We start from the raw sequence: 18210 nt of genomic DNA on the forward strand, positions 1-18210 counted from the left end.
CAGAAGGACTTCACCTCCTGTGACTGTGGGTGGGTCCCTCAGGCAGCCAAGGGGAAGGGCCAGAACCAGGACCGGCTTTGTGTGTGTGTGACCTGTGTAGTCACCAAGGGCCCCACACTCAGAAGGGCCTTAGACTTGGTGCAATGCTCTGCTGTCATCATCCGGAAGTTAATGATGTTTGAACAAAGGGCCTCGCATTTTCATTTTGCTCTGGGGCCTGCAAATGATATAGCTGCTCCTGGCCTGAACCAAAGCTTTGCAAGGAATGGCAGGGGTAGGGAGAAACAGGAGACTGGTTGGGAGTCACCTGGAGGGTGGAAGGAAGAGCAGAGCCTGAGCGGGCAACTTGAACTGATGTTGAGCCCTGATGCTCCCAGGTTCTGCAGAAGGCAGGTGGTGGCTGCACTACCCGCTGTTGCCCCCCATCCCCCCAGCTATTCATCTTTTCCTAGCCTGGCCTTCCTGGACACACTCTGGGAGGCAAGGAAGGCTGTTTTTCAGGAGAGCACTCCAGGGCTTGTCCTCTCTATCAAGAACCTTTCTTCCCTCCCTCCCTCCCTCCCTCCCTTCCTTCCTTCCTTCTTTGTTATCTAGTATGCTCTTTGTGTACTGGCCTCCCTAACCCCTGCCATTTTTTTTTCTTTTTTTTTTTGGCGGTACGCGGGCCTCTCACTGTTGTGGCCTCTCCCGTCGCGGAGCACAGGCTCCAGACGCGCAGGCTCAGCGGCCATGGCTCACGGGCCCAGCCGCTCCGTGGCATGTGGGATCTTCCCGAACCGGGGCACGAACCCGTGTCCCCTGCATTGGCAGGTGGACTGTCAACCACTGCGCCACCAGGGAAGCCCACCCCTGCCATTTTTAAGGTATAATTTACATACAGGAAAATTCACTGCTTTGACAGTACAGAGAATTGTACAACCAGCCCTACAGAATAGCCAAGATACAGAATGGTTCCATCATTCCCCCCAAATCCCCGTGTACCTCTGTAGTCAGCCATTCTACCCCACCCTCAGGCAACCAATGATCTGCTTTCTCAATAACCTTGTGTTTGTTTTTCTTTTTTGCCCTTTTTGTGAGCAGTGTTTAATCCCACCACATATTAGAACATATTACAAAGTAGTGAGTAAAACAGTATGACATTCGTATAAAAATAAAACTGTGCCTCAGTGGGAAGAATGAAGAGCAAGAAATAGATTTCATTTTGTAGAAAAATCTTAATATTATGGTAACGGGCTTCCAAATGAGCGGGTAACGAAGATTATTTTTTAAGCAGTTCTGGGATAACTGGACAAAAATATGGGGAAAAAAAGTCATATTTTACACCACCCCCTGCAAAATAAAATGGACATGCATTGGGAATTAAATTTTAAAAATCAAATCCTAGGAAACTAGCAAAAGGTAAAAAGACTGTTACTGAGTTAGTGGAGAATAGCTAAGTTTTTCTGCTTTGAAGCAGCCACCCTCCAACAAAATAAAACAAAACAAAACCACACAATCCCAACAAGGAAAGATTGACAAAATCAGCCATGTAAGAAAACATGGTGCAACCTGAAAAGTAACGAAACCATGATGTAAGAAGAGCCACATACTGGGGGAAACAATGACAGACAGAGGTGAAGGAGCCTGACGTATGAGCTGGGCATTCTAAGTTCTGGCAGAAGCTAGGCTTTGCTCACACCCAGTGTAGCTGAGAGGCAGGCTTCCCCAGAGGAAGTGGGGAAGCCTGGGGCGTTCGCGAAACCCTGTAAGGTCCTGCTGGCTTGGACTCAGCCTCAACCTCGGACTGTAGCCCCAGGCAAGGTTCACTCAACCCTCCGACCCCCACAACTCCCGCCTGGGCCAGGACCACCCAGGCTCACGGTGCACGGACAGGCCTCTTCGCCCCCGCGGGCTGCTGGACGGGCTGTGGACCGCCCTCTTCCTTGCGTGTTTCATCAGGTTTGAAACCGGGGTTTCCCCATTCATAAACGGAGGATATCGACTACTTCAGACTATTTCTGCGCAGCTACTGTGTTCCAAGCACATAGTGTTGGGGCTATAGCAGCGGTGAGTACAAACTCCTGGCCCCAATGGAGCTTTTATCCTAAAAGGGAGGGGGGGAGGGGGGAGGTTAGGGGCAGGAAGACAGAATAAACAAATAAACGCTCAAGATAATTTAAAGTCAAATATTATAAGGAAAACAGGGCTGGATTGTGCAAGGGTGTTTTGTGGAGGTGGGGAGGAGGTATGGAGGGTTGTAGGGTAAGATGCCCTGGAATGAGACTGGCCCTAAAAGGAAGCTAAAGTCAGGGAAAAAGAGACCGAGTCTTTTTTCTTGGGCTGTTTCTAGTCCAAGTCCCTGAAGTCTGAGGAGGGGGCAGGAGGCTTCTCTGCCCCTTCCCTGCAGAGCAAGGGGGCCTTGGAGGGTCGTGAACTCAGCCCTGGCCTGGGCTTGGGGTCACCATCTCCTCTCACCTCCTTCCTAACTCTTACCCTTCCTCCTTAGGGCGGTTGTGCAACCCCTGTCTCCCCTCCATTCTGGAAGGAGAGCGACAAATTTCGGGCAGCAGGGCAGGGCCGAGTCCCTCGCAGCAGAATTTAATTGCCCAGTGTGTTAAGTATGGACTTAGGGGAGCAGCAGGGCTGGGGTAGAAAAAAGGGGACTTCTCTTTTAAACATCATTTGATGTTTCAAAAAGGGCATCAAGGAGCCATCGCGGGAAAGCCTAACTGTTGGACCTTACATGCATTGTGTTGTTCAGTATTGTCTTTACTTTGAATGAGGGTGGGAGGGCGCGGACCGGGGGAGGCAGAGTTATTGCTGGTCTAGGGCTTCTGAACGCGGAGCCGCCGCGCGCACCCCCGCTAGCCAGCGAGTGGGTCGCTCCGATTCCTCCCATCAGACGTGCAGAGTCGGGGCCGGGCCGGCGGCCTCGGGCTCCCGGGGGAGCCCGGGCGCAGCCCCGCGACGGTCGGAGGTGCGGTTTTCAGCTGCCGCCCTGACCCTGCGGGAGACTCCACTCGTGCGCAGGAGGGGGAGGCTCGGCCACCCCTCCGCGGAGCCGCGACTGGGCGAATCCAGAGCCTCGGAGCAACTGTCGCAGGTTCCGGTTCCGTTGACAGCGGCGCCGGAAACCAGGCCACGGGCTGCGGGACCAGGTGAGAGCCGGCTGGCTTCCCTGCCGGGAGGTACGGGGCGGAGCGCGGTGGGCGGCTGCTCGGCTACGCAGGCTCCCAGGCCCCGGGTCTTCTGTAAAGCCGCGGGACTAAGCCCCCTCACCAGTCCGCCCTTGGGTTTGTTTTCTCCTCAGACGTCGGCCAGGGCCGGGAGTTGGACTCCTACATTCTCAGAGACCCTTCGGGGAGCCGCCCCTACCTGGGGAGTGGCTCGAACTCACACGTCCCATCCTATTGCGACCCTGCCGAGCCGGAGGTAACCGTTGCGGACGTGGGAGCCAGGCAGGGCATTCGACTAAGGTCTTTTGAAGGATGAGTAGGAGTTTGCCAGTAATATGCATGCTAATGAAGATGAAACTCCCAGCAGGGGCTGTAGTCCAAGAAGATTGGTGGGCTTTTTCCTCCTTCCAGGTTTGGTTAATGACAGAAGAAAGATTTGAAACTTGAAATAAAGATGTGCAATGAAGAAAAGGAACAGGGTGATATGATAGACTAATAGGTACGGGGTGGGGCAGAGGGGGCAACATTAGATACTGTGGTCTAGGAGAGCATCTCTGAAGAAATGCGTTTGAAACCCTAACACGGACCCAGTCATAGGGAGATCTGAAAGAGTGTTCAGGCAGAGGGAAAAAGCCCCGAGGTAGAAATAAACTGATGTTCAAGAAATATTAAGAAAACTAGTGTGGTTGGAATATGGCCATTAAGGAAGAGAGTGGTAGGAGATGAAGTTGGAGAGGTGGTTGGGAGTTGACTCACATAGAGCCTTGCAGACCCATCTCCCATACTTATTCTGAGTATGTGGAAATCTATTGGATTTTAAGCAAAGGAGTGATGTGTCAGGTGAAGACTGGATAGAGATGGGGGGTGAAAAGATTAAGTGTTGGGTCGGTGGAGACTGTCCAGTTCTGTGTCAGGCAAAGGGGACCTTTCTGTGATTTGCGCAAACTTCCCTTCTTCTCCCCTGGCCCCAGAAGGGGCCCTCTTGTGTTAGGATGTTGAAGACTGGGGACAAAACCCCTATGCATGCCTTGGTGGGGATTTCAGTATTGCACTCATGTCTCTTCCTGCCCAACTGAGACAAGTTTGAGCTCAGGGCCCCCTAGTTAGGAAATGGATGTACCCTCCGTGGACCAGGCCCTGGGCTGGGCACTGAGGGTACGGAGGATGAGATTGGACTCCAGCCCTGAGCAGCTCAGTCTAGTGCGGGGAGACAGACGTGTGAATAGGCAGTTTACTGTGCCGCAGTGCTGAGAACTCAGATGTGTGTGGTATAGGCGCCCTTGAGAGAGGTTTGGTTTGTGAAGCAGAGGAGGAGGCAGGGAGATTTCATTGAGAGCTTCATGGGCTTCATGATTAAACAGCATCTTGTGTTCTCCGTGCAGAGAAGCATGGAGGGCACTCTATACACAGGAATAGCTTGTGCAAAGGAAGTAAATGTACAATTGCAAAGGGCATGTTATGTCACACCGTGGCAGTGATGCATAAAGGGGTGACAGGATCTGATGTGTTGTATTGGGGTGATCACCCTGGTAGATAATTTCTGTCCATGTGAGACCTTGGGGAGGAGGGCTTAGGATAATGGAAATGAAACTCCCTGGATTAATCCTGAAGACAAACTCACACTCATCCATCCTTGTGCCTGGTGAAGATGACCGGCTGTGATTAAGGGAGAGTGGCTAACCCTGGACAGGCCGAATTGGCCTCTTGGGCTTTTCGGATGGAATACCTGCAAGCAGTTCTGTTTTCCCATCTCGTTTATTTTATTAAAAAAAAATTTATTGAGGTAATCACATTTATCAGTTCAGTGTACATTTAACTGGTCCACACAGGCCCTTTTTCTCCTTTGCATTAATTTACATATTCCCTTTTATCCCCATTTTCCCCATTCCCTCCCCCCCACCCAACTGCAGCAAACCACTCTGATGTGTTTGGTACATATCCTTTTATTTGCGTGTGTCCTTGGTTGTATGCATATATTTTTTAAAAACATAAGTGGTATTCTGCCTGGACTTCATTTTGTTTCTTTTTTTTCCCTTCAGTACCGTGTTTTGGGATCTTACTGATGTTGCTGTGGGTATATCCGGAACATGGTTTCTCAGTGCTACCCAGGTTTCCATAGGTGCATCTCCCACATTTTACTTGACTTATCACTTCCCGTAGGCCCCTGGGTTGTCTCAAACTCCCTGCCACAACACAGCACTGGGATGAAAATTCTTGTACCCATCTCCTCCCTCAGCTTTTTAATACAATTTCAAGATGCTGACTTGGGCTTCCCTTTGATAATCCTGGTATTAGTTGATGTCTGACAGGGCCATACTGTTTGACCTTGGTGAGGTTGTAACCTTTCTTGAGCAGTGTTTATTTTCAGTAAATTGTGATTCTGGTTCCCACTCTTGGCAAACATTCTTTTGTACTGCCATCTTTCCTAGCTGATCATCTCACAGGCTCTGTGGTTACTTTCCTGTTTCTTGTCATCATTAATCATTGCTGTACACTCATTCCAACCACAAATATTGGCTGCTTTCCTTTCCTGGTGAGATGATGGCCTGTTAAGCTGGTCCAGAGAGGACTGTGCTTCAGAGAAGGACTCTGGAGCCTGGAGCCAGACTGCCCAGCTTCGGTTCCAGGTCCTCTACTTCGCAGCTACGTGACCTTGAGCAATTTATTTAATCTGAGTTTCATTTTCTCATCCGTAAAGTAGGTCTAATAATTGTACCTACCTCATAGTGCTTTTGTAAGAATTAAGTGAATTAATGCATGCCAAGTCATTAGAACAGCACCTGTCACATAATAAGCCCCTATAAAATATTAACTATTCATAGCAATAATTATTATTATATTATTTCCAACAGGTATCCCTGTTATATTTTGCCTGTAGTGGTTCATATTCCAGTTATAGGGTATTTCCTCAGGGGGCATGAAGAGGGGGGCATGTCTTCTAGACACCATGATTAACAAATTCTACTGTGATAGTGTCAATCATAGGAGGGAGGGCATAAATACATCTCAAGGCCCTGGGTACCATTTCTCCATTACTCATCCCCTGTCTGATAAGGAGATAGTGGCTATAGGTTGGACCAAGATGATGGGGCCAGGGCTAACAGTACTGGTGGGAATGGGAAGAGAGGCTGGTGAGACTGGGAGAATCCCGATGGTCACTTTGGACACAGAATTCTCTTTGTGATGTTACTCTGTACCCTTCTTTGAGAGAATGAACAACTGGCTAGATTTGAACGTTTGAGAGATGCATTTGACAGAGCCCTCTCACTTTAAATCCCATAGATGGAAAGATGGGGAGCAAAATCAACTCTATCACCAGCATTTTAAGGATTGTCCATGTGTTCAGTGTCAAAGGCTGCTCTGAAATGGAGGGGAGCAGTGGCCCAGTGTTGAAGGGACTTAGGAATGGGACCTTAGTGGTAGGAAAGGTGGGACAAGAAAAGTCAACTTTCTTCAATGGTACCATGAGGAGGAAGAGTTTTACAACCAGAGATGTTCTAGTCTAGTGGGGGAGGCAAGCCCTCAAACAGATCGTTACCCAGTGATCAAAACTGAAATAGAAGGGTGCCAAGTGAGAGTGGAGGGAGCCAGGTGAGAGCAGGCTAGGGACAGCTGCAGAAGGAGATGACCTCTTAGCTGCCTTGGAAAGGATGGGCCAGATTCTCAAGTAGTCCAGGAAGTGAGGGGTGATGGAGAGCATACCAAGTCACGGAGCTGTGAAGGAAAAAGGGAATATGAGCTGCCTGTCTGTGGGCAAGCGGCAGGGAGGCTGAGGTAGGAGTGGTGGGCAAGGCCTCTCAGGCCATTGTGGTCAGCATTTGTTCTATAGGCTGTGCTTTCAAGCATCAGCCATTCAAGGACTGCCTTCATGGCTTCTATCACTATAGTATATGGAAAACCAAATCCACTAAGTGAAGAGGTGGCCATAATGAACATATGAAAATACATGAAACATTAGAATATGCGATGTATGTATGGATTTCTACTTAGATAGCATAGATAGTATTGCCTGCTGAGGGCTCTGCAAGGCCTGCTCTCTTTTCCGATTAAAAAAGAGATGAGGGGAATTTCCTGGTGGTCTAGTGGTTAAGACTCCGCGATTCCACTGCAGGGGTCATGGGTTCAATCCCTGGTCGGGGAACTAAGATCCCTGCATGCTGTGGCACAGCCAAAAAAAATTTTAAAAAGAGATGAACAAGGATTCTAATGAAAAGAGTTGAAAACAGAGTAATTTTCTCACCATGATTCAGAAGACCCGTCCTCACGCCTACCTGCACCTCCAATGGGCACCCTGGCTGGAGGTGATGGAAGCTGTGTACAGATATGTTAAGCTGGGAATTTCTAAGCATTGATATATGATATGGGAATGGTGAGGTGGGATCTGGGAGCCCTCCTCACTGTGCCCCTCTGGCCCAGGTGGGGCCTGACACAGTGGCTGCCATGGAGCAGTGTGCAAGTGTGGAGAGAGAGGTGGACAAGGTCCTGCAGAAGTTCCTGACCTATGGGCAGCACTGTGAGCAGAGCCTGGAGGAGCTGCTGCACTACGTGGGCCAGCTGCGGGCTGAGCTGGCCAGCGCAGGTGGGTGTCCCCCCACTAGAGCCCCACACCTGCCTCCCTTGGGGCCTAGGAGACCCCAAGGCTGCTTGATAATAGGGTTCTGGAAGGACGATGGTTAGGGCATTGATACATGGATCCCTAGGCCTCTTCAATGGGGAACAATGGAAGTCTCTGAGCTATTTCAAAAAGCCCAACAGAAATTATTAATTTACCTGAGATTATTTTCACTTACGTTTTGTTTTCAATTTGCTTTTCTATTTTGAGTCTTTAAGACACTTTAAGATAATTTCAAGTTTACAGAAAAGTCCTAAGAACAGTATAAAGAGCTCATATATACCCTTCACCAAGATTCACCAACTGCTAGTATGTTGCCGTATTTGCTTTATCAGTTTTCTTGCATATTCTTACTTTTAAAACCATTAGAAAGTAAGCTGCAGATATCATACAGCTAAGCCTTTGGTGTGTATGTCCTAAGATCAAGGGCATTCTCTTACGTAAGTACAGTATAATTATTAAAATCAAGAAGTTAGACATTAATATTATGACCTAATGAATATAGCTCATATTTCAATTTGCCACTATCCAATAATTTTTGTAAAACATTTAAATTTTATTTTCCAGTCCAGGATCCAATCCAAGATCAAGCATTGCACTTAGTTTCTTGTGTCTTATCTTTAGTTTTTTAAATCTGGGACATTTCCTCCACCTGCCTTTGCCTTTCATGACATTGACATTTTGGAAACATTAAAGCCAGTGATTTTGCAGAACGTCTCTCGATTTGGATTTGTTTGCTGTTTCCTTATTTTTTTGCATTTTGGGCAAGAGTACTTCAGAACTGATGTGTTTCTCAGTGCATCACATCAGGAGGTACAAGGTATCAGCTTGTTCCATTATGGGTGATGTTAACTTTGATCAAGATCTTTGGTTAAGATGGTGTCTGCCAGGTTCCTACACCCTAAGGTTAATATTTCTTTCTTTAGAGTTAATCAATAAGTAATTTGTGGGGAGGTACTTTGAGACTATATAAATTTCCTGTGCTTTATCAGACTCTGCCCACTGGTTTTAGCATTCATTGATGATTCTTGCGTGAACCAATCATTACAAACTTAGTTGCAACATGGGTGATTTTTCCTGGTCTATCATTCCCTATACACTTATTAGTTGGCATTTAACTATAAGAAAGGAGCTTTCCCTTCCTTCTTTCTTCCTTCCTTCCTCCCTTCCTTCCTTCCTTCATTCCAAGTTCATACTCATAAATTCTTACATTATTCAATGGGTTATAATCCATTACTGTTATTATTTATTTTGGTGATCAAATTGTCTTAGATTTGACCAGAGGTAACCCCTAGTTCCTTTTTTTTTTGATTGAGCTATAATTCACATTAAAATTCACCCTTTTAAAGTGTACAATTTAGTGGGTTTTTAGTATATTTCCAGAATTGTACAGTCTTTACCACTATCCAATTACAGAACATTTTCATCTCTCTAAAAAGAATCCCCCACCCATTAATAATCACTCCATTTCTCCTTCTCCCCCAGCCCCTGGCAACCACTAATCTACTTTCTCTCTATGGACTTACCTATTCTGGACAGTTCATATAAACGGAATCATATAATATGTGGCCTTTTATATTCTTTCACTTAGCGTGTTTTCAAGGTTCATCCCTATTGTACCATGTACTTCATTCTTTTTTTATGTGCTGGGTCATATGGTAACTCTCTGTTCAACTTTTTGAAGAAAATGTTGGCACACTGTTTTGTGTGCACACTGTTTGGCACACTGTTTTCCAAAGTACCTGCAACATTTTATATTCTCACCAGCAATGTATGAGGGTTCCAGTTTGCTCACATCCTCACCAACACTTATTATCACCTGTCTTTTTGGTTATAGCCATCCTAGTAGGAGTAGGCCCAGCCACCACCTCCTGTTTGTATTTGTCAGGACTCATTCAGTTACAGGTGACAGAAACCTAGTTCAGACTAGCTTAAACAAACGAAGGGGGTATGGTTGCTGGATTTATAGATTCAGGTAACTGAAAGGTCCAGCCCAGTTGGATCTCATGTGAGATCCAACTCATCTCATGTGAGATCTCAGGTGCTCATGTGATACCTTCAATCTACACTGGCTTCATTCTCAGAGCAGTGCTCCCCTGAGGTGGCCATGGTGCTCCAGCAACTCCAGTTCACTTTTGTTTGTTTAGCAACCTGGCAGAATGCTTCTCTCTTCCAGGGCTTCTGGTCTTGCAGCTTGAGACGCTCCCTGGCCCTATTGGGTCACGTTCCCTTCCCTGGGTTGTGTTTTCTTCCCTGAACCGAGGTGCTGCCATCTAAAGAAGGGACATAGATGCTGGGCTGGAAGAAGGGACCCGTGCCCTGTCTGCCCTCTCTATTCCAAGCCCCACGTGCTCTTGGTAGTTCGTGTGGCTCATCCAGCCATGGGGGGTGGACACCACTGTAAACCTGGCGTCCTGAGCCAGAAATGTCCTTGTGCTTCCCTGGAGGGCCCTGGCCTGCCTGGTGTCCTCTGGGTTAATTAGAGGCATTAACATGGGAACAATACTTTACGGTTCAAAGCCTTCCCACAGGGTATCTCCCTCAAGATAATAAGGAGCCATCTGGGTGGTGGTGAGGAGCCTGGGCTTCAGATCACTGCTGTGACATCTGGCAAGTTACTGCCTCAGCTTCCTCAGCTGTAGTACAAGATACTAACAGTGCCCACTGCATAGAATGGTGGTGAGGATTAAATGAGCTAAAACCAAATACCTGCCCACAGTAAGTGCCAAATCATCTTCATTTCACAGCAACCTACAAGGCCAGTGCTATCACCCCCATTTTGCAGATGAGGAAATGAAGATTCTGAGAGATGAACCGGCTTGTCCCACTTGACCAATTCCAAGTCATGTAGTTAAAAAGTGGCAGGACCTGTAGTAGAAGCTTTCACTTTGGAGTTCAGGGCTGCTTCCCGGCCTCCATGCTGGCATTTAGAATAAGGAGGCAGGGACAAGGTCTTCTCCTCTGTGTCCTGACTCATTGCCAGTGTTTCTCTGTAGCCCTCCAGGGGACCCCTCTCTCAGCCACCCTCTCCCTGGTGATGTCTCAGTGCTGCCGGAAGATAAAAGACACCGTGCAGAAACTGGCTTCAGACCACAAGGACATTCACAGCAGTGTCTCCCGAGTGGGCAAAGCCATTGACAGGGTGAGCATATGGGTGGCCCCGGACTGGGGGCGGGAACACCTGCTGCTAGTGTGTAGCAGGGCTTCTCAGGAAGCCAGTGTGAGAAGTGAGACCCTGAGTCACAGGGCCCTGTCTCTTATCCTCGTCAGAACTTTGACTCTGAGATTTGCGGTGTAGTCTCCGACGCAGTGTGGGACTCTCGGGAGAAGCAGCAGCAGATCCTGCAGATGGCCATCTTGGAGCACCTGTACCAGCAGGGCATGCTCAGTGTTGCTGAGGAGCTGTGCCAGGTAACGAGCCCGCTGGGAAGGCACTGGTACCTGCCTGTTCTGCTTTCTACTTGGTAGTTTTCTTTATATTAGGACCCCGTTATTATTTTTTTCTTGTATCCAGACAGGTCAGCTTATTTACATGACTCAAATATGTATGTCATCAGCTCTGATTGTCTGATAGGGATACCTCTTCCCAGAGACCTGTTTCCAGTGGACAGTTGGCCTGGCAGGGCATCCTCCCCTCTGGACTGCACATGGGAAGTCCAATGTTTCCTCTAAGATCGCCCCTTAACTTTGCTTCCATTGTAGACCAGCTCCTTTCTGTTGATGCATTCTTTCCTTAAATGGGTTAATAGCTATTTTAAAAATTGTATTTAATTTATTAAAACTAAAAAAAAACAAAAACAGTTCACCCATTTCTCCCACACCCTACCCTGCACCTCTGGTAACCACCAATCTGTTCTCTGTGTTTATGAGCTTGGTTTTCTTAAAAAAAAACTTTTTTAGATTCCACATATGAGTTCATATGGTATTTGTCTTTCTCTGTCTGACATTTCATTTAGCATAATGGTCCATCCACAATGTTACCACAAACGATAGGATTTTCCTACTTTTTTAATGGCTGAATAATATTTCATTTTACACACACACACACACACACACACACACACACACACACACACACACCATCTTCTTTATCCATTCATCCATTGATGGGCACTTACGTTGTTTCCTTATCTTGGCTATTGTAAATAATGCTGCGTTGAATATGGGGGTGCAGATATCTTTTCAAGTTAGTGTTTCTATTTTGTTTGGATAAGTACCCAGAATTGGAGTTGCTGGATCATATGGTAGCTCTATTTTTAATCTTTTGAGCCATACTGTTATCCATAGTGGCTGCACCAATCTACATTCCCACCAAAGGTGCACGAAGTTTCCTTTTTCTCCACATCCTTGCCAACACTTGTTATTTCTTATCTTTTTGATAATAACCATTCTAACAAGTGCAAGGTGATGGCTCACTGTGATGTTGATTTGCATTGCTCTGCCCTGATGATTGAGGTAGAGAATCTTTTCATGTGCCTGTTGGCCATTTTGATGTCTCCTTTGGAAAAATGTCTATTCAGATCTTCTCTCCATTTTTTAAGGGTTTTTTTTTGCTATTGAGTTATATGAGTTTTTATATATTTTGGATATTAGTCCCTTATCAGATACACAATTTGCAAATATTTTCTCCCGTTTGGTAGGTTGCCTTTTCATTTTGTTGATGGTTTCCTTTGCTGCGCAGAAGCTTTTAATTTAGTTTGATGTAGTCCTGCTTTTTATTTTTTGCTTTTGTTGCTTCTTTAAATAAATTTTAGAAATCAGTGCCCCTGATATAAAAAGAGAGTAGCTATAAAAATATATACAATGGGGCTTCCCTGGTGGCGCAGTGGTTGAGGGTCCGCCTGCCGATGTAGGGGATGCGGGTTTGTGCCCCGGTCCGGGAAGATCCCACATGCCGCAGAGCGGCTGGGCCCGTGAGCCGTGGCCGCTGAGCCTGCGCATCCGGAGCCTGTGTTCCGCAGCGGGAGGGGCCACAGCAGTGAGAGGCCCGTGTACCGCAAAACAAAACAAAACAAACAAACAAACAAAATATATATATACATATATATATACACACACACACACACACACACACACACACACAATGGGGGCTTCCCTGGTGGCGCAGTGGTTAAGAATCCGCCTGCCAATGCAGGGGATATGGGTTCAAGCCCTGGTCCGGGAAAATCCCACATACTGCGGAGCAACTAAGCCCGTGCGCCACAACTACTGAGCCTGTGCTCTAGAGTCCGTGAGGCACAACTACTGAGCCCACATGCCATAACTACTGAAGCCCGCGCACCTAGAGCCTGTGCTCCGCAACAAGAGAAGCTGCAATGAGAAGCCCGCGCACCACAACCAAGAGTAGCCCCTGCTCGCCTCAAGTAGAGAAAAGCCCACGTGCAGCAACAGACCCAACGCAGCCACAAATAAAATAAATAAAATAAAATTTAAAATATAAAAAATATATATATATATATATATACAATGAAAAGTGAAGTTATTAATTTCTAGGTAGAGTTGGTTGCCAGCCAGAGGTCTGAGTGCCTGGTAATCCCTTTCTTAAAAAGGAAGATTAGTAAAATGACGAAGTAGCACTTGTTAGGTGTTAAAGACACACTAGAAGTGAAAATAAAGGATACTTTCCCTTAATGTAATTAGGGGGATTGAAAAGGAATAATTTTCTCTCCATGCTACTCAGTGTGGGTCTCCAGTACCCCAGCAGGTGGGGTGGGGTTTGCAGTCTGCTCTCTGGGAGGCCAGCATGTAGCACTCAGCCTCCCAGAACTGAACTGGGAATAAGAGGGGTCCAGGTGTCTGGCAAGAGACCATGGCTCCTCATGTAAAACCTGGCCCTCTCTAGCTTGTCTTTGGTGGATGAGGTTTTATTAGGTGTAGAGCAGAGAATTTTGGAAACGCTGTCCTCCAGTGGTGAATTGTTCTCTCTCCCTCTAGGAATCAACACTGAATGTGGATTTGGATTTCAAGCAGCCTTTCCTGGAGTTGAATCGAATCCTGGAAGCTCTGCATGAACAAGACCTGGGGCCAGCATTGGAGTACGTTGGCCCTTGGGTGGGCCCGCGGGGGACAGGGCTTGTCTGTGCTCTTCACCTCACTCAGCGTACTTGACACGTCTCCAGCTCTGTCTCACGGGCCTCACATAGGCTCTTGGAGGCTTTTCCAGGGCCCCTTCTCTCGCCCCACCAGCTCCACACTCAGCTGGCCCCTTTCTTCCCAGATGGGCCGTCTCCCACAGGCAGCGTCTGCTCGAGCTCAACAGCTCCCTGGAGTTCAAGCTGCACCGACTGCACTTCATCCGCCTCCTGGCAGGTGGCCCTGAGAAGCAGCTGGAGGCCCTCAGCTACGCCCGGCACTTCCAGCCCTTTGCTCGGCTTCACCAGCGGGGTACGTGCCCCGAGTTCCAGGGTGGGCAATGCTGGGCTCTGGCGGATATCACGTCTGGGATTGCCCGTCCCTGCCCCACGTGGGGCTGCGTGGGAACCCCTCCCCAACTGTCGCCCAGGTGAACTACAAACTCAAGGCCCTTCCTTACCGCCTCTGCCATACCCTCCTAGCTTCATCTCACACCACCTCTGGTCCCCAGCCACGTGCCACACCCCCACCCAGAGCTCACCAGGCCTGCCCACGACACGCGTGCCCTCATGCTGCTCTGCCTCACAGTAGGAATTCCAAACCTCAGTTGTTTGAGCCTCACCTTCCAGATGTTCACAATTAGTAACCACCCGACTACTAGTAACTTTTTTCTTTAGCTCCCCTCACATTTATTACTTCACATTTTATTTAGAGATAAACAACATGAAAGCCCAGCAATGTTATGAAATCTTAGCTAGATACTGCTGCCTCCTGAAAGCTTTTTAAAAAGGGAGATTAGGGAATTCCCTTGGAGTCCAGTGGTTAGGACTTCACACTTTCATTGCATGGGGCATGGGTTTGATCCCTGGTCAGAGAACTAAGATCCCTCATGCCGCAAGGCGTGGCCAAAAAAAAAAAAGGCGGGGGTGGGGTGGGGGAATTAGCTAGTGTTGGAGAACAGAGACATGAGCGCTGGCCTGAGCTCACTCCTTGATGCAGCTGAAAGGATGGGAAGGAAACTGAAACCCCTACCTACCTCATGCTGTGGGGTCATGATTGCCACAGAAGCAGGCCTGAGACCCCACTTCCTCACTGGATTTTAGGGAAAACTGGTTTTGCCAGAGGGCATTTTAACCCCCATTTGGTCAGGTCTCGGGCCTGGGAGCCATGGGGCTCATACTGCCTCTGCAGCCCTGCCACCACAGGGCTGGATGCGGAACCCTGGGAAAAGGCTGCCTCCTTGTACCCTGATGCCCCCTTGCCTTGTAGAGATCCAGGTGATGATGGGCAGTCTGGTATACCTGCGTCTGGGCTTGGAGAAGTCACCCTACTGCCACCTCCTGGACAACAGCCATTGGGCCGAGATCTGTGAGACCTTTACGCGCGATGCTTGTTCCCTGTTGGGCCTTTCTGTGGAGTCACCCCTCAGCGTCAGGTACAGCCAGCCCTGTGGGGGCAGCACAAGTGGGAGGGTTGAGGGAAACCCAATTTGCCAAGGCCCTGCCACGTCCAGGAATGGTGCTTGGTGCCTTCACAGACCTAAACTGGCTGTCTTAGTCATTCTTCCAGATAAGAATTACCTTTCTTTCTACAGTTGGAGAAACAGATTTAGAAAGAGTTGTGGCCTGGGATCACCACAAGGTCAATGGCAGGGTCAAGGTTCCCATTTTTTTTTTTTTTTTTTTTTTTTTTGTGGTACGCGGGTCTCTCACTGCTGTGACCTCTCCCGGAGCACAGGCTCCGGACGCGCAGGCTTAGCGGCCGTGGCTCATGGGCCCAGCCGCTCCGCAGCATGTGGGATCCTCCCGGACCCGGGCAAAACCCGTGTCCCCTGCATCAGCAGGCGGACTCCCAACCACTGCGCCACCAGGGAAGCCCAAGTTTCCCATTTTATAGTCTCTTGAGTGAGGTCTGTTTCTCCTGCACCTCACCCCTGGATTATCACAAGACCCTCTGACAGCCTGGCCTTCTTGCCACCTCATCTCTCAAACACGACTTCCCTTCAGGGAGACTTGAGTGGCTGAGTCATATGTGCTGAGAGCTTTCACTCAGAAGACTCCTTTATAGTTAATATTCTTCTCATGGCTTCACAACGAACCAAGGAGTTAGAGGTACTGTTATCCTCATTTTACATGAGAAAACAGGCTCCTAGGGCCTCACAGGGACTAAAGGTCACCTGGACCTGACCCCACCACATACCGCACCACAGTGGTGTATTTTATTTAGGCTGGCTATGGAATCTCACGCCTTGCCCCACTGTGATAGGCTGCACCCTCCAGTTCGTTACCACAGACTCTGGTTATAGAACAGTCTTTCCCAGTGGGAACACCGGTGCCTTAGGACGGTTCTGTTGCACACAACTGCCCTGCGTGTTTTAGGCGTTTGGTACCCAAGGCTCCAGCCAGTCGGCTCCCCACCCCCCGCCCAATCCTTGTGAGGACTGAATCTGCTTTTTCCTGTATCTAAGTGCCCTGGTTGACTGCAGTTACAGAGGTGCACTGTGACAATGGAATGGGGTAGACAGGCAGGATGGGGCCCTTCCAAACATCACTGTCCCTGTCACACCAAGGACTTATCAGTGCTTGAGATGAACAGATTATCTCTCCCCTGGATTTTCCTTTTGTGTTTATTATAGATTCTCAAATTTGGGGGTGCATTAGAATGACTTTTTAGAGTTGGACGCATGACTACATATGTGGCTTTATGTGTTACCTGAGAGATTTTTAAGTACCGGTTTGATCAAGTGCCACTTTGAAACCTTGTCCCAAGTCACATTCCAACAATGTGCTGGTCCTTCTGTCTGTCTGCTGGGTTCTTGGTCAGGGTCACTCCAGCCCCTGCTCTTTGTTCTGCAGCTTTGCCTCTGGCTGTGTGGCGCTGCCAGTGCTGATGAACATTAAAGCTGTGATCGAGCAGAGGCAGTGCACTGGGGTCTGGAGTCACAAGGATGAGTTACCGGTAAGGCCTGGCAGGGGGAGGTACAGCAGGAGGTGCTGGGGAGGACAGCCGCCATGGGAAGTGGGACTCACACCTCTGCTGGCCTCCCCAGATTGAGATCGAACTAGGTATGAAGTGCTGGTACCACTCAGTGTTCGCGTGCCCCATCCTCCGTCAGCAGACGTCGGATTCCAACCCTCCCATCAAGCTCATTTGTGGCCATGTCATCTCCCGAGATGCACTCAACAAGCTCATTAACGGAGGAAAGTAAGTTCCATGTGCTCTGCTCCACCTTGGCTTGATCCTTCTGCTGGCTGGCCCCCTGAGACATTCTTGGTTCTCCTCCCTTTGTAGGCTGAAGTGTCCCTACTGTCCCATGGAGCAGAACCCAGCAGATGGGAAACGCATCATATTCTGATTCCTGCCTGGGAGGAACTTTGCTGAAAGAGGTTTTTCACCCATGAGCCTTGGTCTGTCTCCGTGGGGGTGGTTGGCTTCTGTGGACTGTGGTTCATTTCAGAGCAACTGGCTGAGGAGTGCCACCACAGGCAGGGGCTGGAGTGGCCCTGTGGCAGAGGCCAAGGAGGGAGATGAAGCAGCCTACATCCGGCAGCTGGCTTCTTGGCTCTAAGGGCAGGGAGACTCTGGCCTCTGTACTCCTGCTCTGTCTCCCCTTCATTATATTAGCTGTTGACTTAGTAGCAACTTACAGAGAAGCAAAGGACTTGGCGGGCACAGCAGATGTCCTCCATCCTGCCCTCAGCCAGGTCTCTTACTGCCACACCAAGGCTTGTGTCCACTCCTCACAACTGTATGCATCAATTTCCCACTGTAAATAGTCTGGGATAGAACTGAATGCCGTTGTTTTATAACTTTGAGCAAATATATTCACGGGCCTTCTCCTTACTTTGCCCACCTTTAGCTTCACAGGCTAAGAATTACCACGTGCCCACTGCGCACAGGTACTGGGCATGGCCTAACTATTGCTGCTGGTTGGGAGCATGGCAGCCACAGAGCCCAGTCTAAAGAACCCAACCTGCATCTGATTGGGAGAAAAAGCTAGGAGATGGCAGACCCTGGGCAAGGTGCTTTTACATATACACATATAAAATCGTATTACCTCCTTATTAGAGATGAGTGTGAAGGGATGTAGGAAGATGAAGTGACTTGCCCAAAAAGGCTCACAGCTTATCAAGAAGAGAGCTTGGAGTTTAAACCAGATCCAACCCTCAAGCCCAAGGTCCTTCCAGTTTATTCCGGGGTGCCTGAAGCTTGGCTGCTGTGTGTACTGGGTCCTGTGCTGGGCCTTTGAAAACAGGAAGGCACCATAAGTCTAAAATGTTTGAAGGGATTAGGTTATGGGGCCATTATGCCAAGCAGGAGAGATGGCCTGGGGTTCTGCAATTAACTTCATATATCTATTTAAAACTTACT

The 18210-nt window shown here is 48.5% G+C and overlaps 1 protein-coding gene across 1 annotated transcript; it reads left to right on the forward strand.

Moving 5' to 3' along the window:
* Positions 1 to 2886: 2886 nt before the first annotated feature.
* Positions 2887 to 17688, forward strand: RMND5B (required for meiotic nuclear division 5 homolog B). Its single transcript, XM_079916882.1, has 11 exons — positions 2887 to 3137; positions 3290 to 3411; positions 7572 to 7734; positions 10764 to 10909; positions 11038 to 11178; positions 13702 to 13802; positions 13985 to 14151; positions 15109 to 15274; positions 16695 to 16797; positions 16889 to 17043; positions 17131 to 17688. The coding sequence occupies exons 3-11, from the start codon at positions 7596 to 7598 to the stop codon at positions 17192 to 17194; spliced, it is 1182 nt and encodes a 393-aa protein (XP_079773008.1). The 5' UTR covers positions 2887 to 3137; positions 3290 to 3411; positions 7572 to 7595; the 3' UTR covers positions 17195 to 17688.
* The last annotated feature ends 522 nt before the right edge of the window (positions 17689 to 18210 follow it).

This window comes from Stenella coeruleoalba, assembly GCF_951394435.1.
Source record: "Stenella coeruleoalba genome assembly, chromosome: 3".
NCBI classification, from domain to species: domain Eukaryota; kingdom Metazoa; phylum Chordata; class Mammalia; order Artiodactyla; family Delphinidae; genus Stenella; species Stenella coeruleoalba.

Excerpts from the sequence above, each read along its gene's own strand:
- RMND5B (XM_079916882.1), top strand. The coding sequence starts at position 7,596 with ATGGAGCAGTGTGCAAGTGTGGAGAGAGAGGTGGACAAGGTCCTGCAG. Across the intron at positions 15,275-16,694 it reads GAGTCACCCCTCAGCGTCAG|CTTTGCCTCTGGCTGTGTGG; the intron begins GTACAGCCAGCC and ends TTTGTTCTGCAG. Across the intron at positions 17,044-17,130 it reads AAGCTCATTAACGGAGGAAA|GCTGAAGTGTCCCTACTGTC; the intron begins GTAAGTTCCATG and ends CTCCCTTTGTAG.